Raw genomic sequence first — 1,585 nt, 5'->3', positions numbered from 1 at the left:
GTGAGAGAATGAAATGTTATAGCTATAACTGATTGCTTATTCTGATTCTTTTTATATTCACAATAAATACAGCATTTTGACTTCTCCCTTTTAATAAGATCCTGCTGGTTTTTATTCCGTTGCTATAACACAGGTTGCAGCAAATTGTAAAAAGACAAAATTTTTAGCTTCCTAAAATTCACAGAAAGACTCAGATTATCTGGAGAAATTGTATGGCAGTTGAGGATGGCGGAGTGGGGGAAAGTATTCTGTGACAGCCTATTGTTTCCTTATCTTCTTTAGGATGAAAACTAGCCAAGAAACAGTGGGAAGAAACAGCACAACAATCGCTGGATTCATTCTCCTGGGCTTTTCTGACATTCCCAGCCTGCAGCATTTATTTTTTTCACTGTTTCTGGTCACCTACATAGTCACCTTGGCTGGAAACCTTCTAATCATTGTCCTCACATTGGCTGACCCAGCCCTTCATACCCCCATGTACTTCTTCCTCAGGAACCTGTCCTTCCTGGAGATGTGCTACACATCAGTCAACATCCCCAAAATGCTTAGGAATCTGCTCTCTGGGGATAAAACCATCTCTTTCATTGGCTGTGCTATGCAAACCTATTTCACCTTTTTCCTTGGTGGGTCAGAGTGTTTTCTCCTGGCATCCATGGCCTACGATCGTTATGTTGCAATATGCAAGCCTCTGCATTACCCCGTGGTTATGAACAGGAAGGTGTCCACTGGACTGGCTGCTGGATCCTGGCTCAGTGGTTTCCTCATGTCCTTCGGTCACACCAGCATGGTGTTCACCCTACCTTTCTGCAGATCCCACGAGATTAATCATTTCTTCTGTGACATCCCTCCACTGATCAAGCTGGCTTGTGGGGACACCTCCCACAATGAAATGGCTGTCTTCATGGTGGCTCTGTTCTTTGTCACCTTCCCCTTTGTGCTGATTCTCATGTCCTACGTCCGCATCATCTCCACCATCCTGAGGATGCCCTCCGGGGCGGGCAGGAGGAAGTCCTTCTCCACCTGCTCCTCACACCTCGTGGTAGTTACACTGTTCTTTGGCTCTGCTTGCATTATGTATCTGAAGCCCAATTCCTCCTACTCACCAGACATGGACAAGTTTCTCTCTCTGTCCTACACGGTCATCACACCCATGCTAAACCCTATCATTTACAGCCTGAGGAACAAAGTGGTGAAAAGAGCATTCTTTAGAATGGTGGGAAGAAGAAGATTCTGTTGCATAAAGGAATATGATTGACTGTAAATGTCTCCATCTCAATTCTTTTACGTCAACAGTGAAACATATTTAGGGCTATATATCTAAGTTAGGCCCATATCTGGACCCATTATCATGGTATCATGGAGATTTTATCCTCTAAGTGCCTAAATCTCTTTTGAAAAAGAGACAGGCTCCTAAATCAAATAGGCATTGCAATTGTGAGCACACCGATGCTTAAATACTTAAAAAAATCAGAGACTGGTGTTCTTTTAAAATTTTTACTCAACAGTCAAGATATTTAAAGGTATTTAGGTGAGTAGTGGGATTTTCAAAAGTCCTAACACCCATTGATTTAAATATCTAAATACC

The 1,585-nt window shown here is 42.6% G+C and overlaps 1 protein-coding gene across 1 annotated transcript; it reads left to right on the top strand.

The window, feature by feature from the left end:
* The first annotated feature begins 283 nt into the window (after positions 1 to 283).
* LOC120383582 (olfactory receptor 10A2-like) lies at positions 284 to 1,255 on the top strand. The gene has a single exon (XM_039501742.1). It carries the CDS (start codon positions 284 to 286, stop codon positions 1,253 to 1,255), a length of 972 nt encoding a protein of 323 aa, XP_039357676.1.
* Positions 1,256 to 1,585: the final 330 nt, after the last annotated feature.

This window comes from Mauremys reevesii, linkage group 15 (genome assembly GCF_016161935.1).
Source record: "Mauremys reevesii isolate NIE-2019 linkage group 15, ASM1616193v1, whole genome shotgun sequence".
NCBI lineage: Eukaryota > Metazoa > Chordata > Testudines > Geoemydidae > Mauremys > Mauremys reevesii.
Note: the sequence above shows the minus strand (reverse complement) of the source record. Positions and strands in the feature narration are given on the sequence as shown.

Bases quoted from the DNA above. Each gene is read 5' to 3' on its own strand.
- LOC120383582 (XM_039501742.1), top strand. From the start codon at position 284: ATGAAAACTAGCCAAGAAACAGTGGGAAGAAACAGCACAACAATCGCT.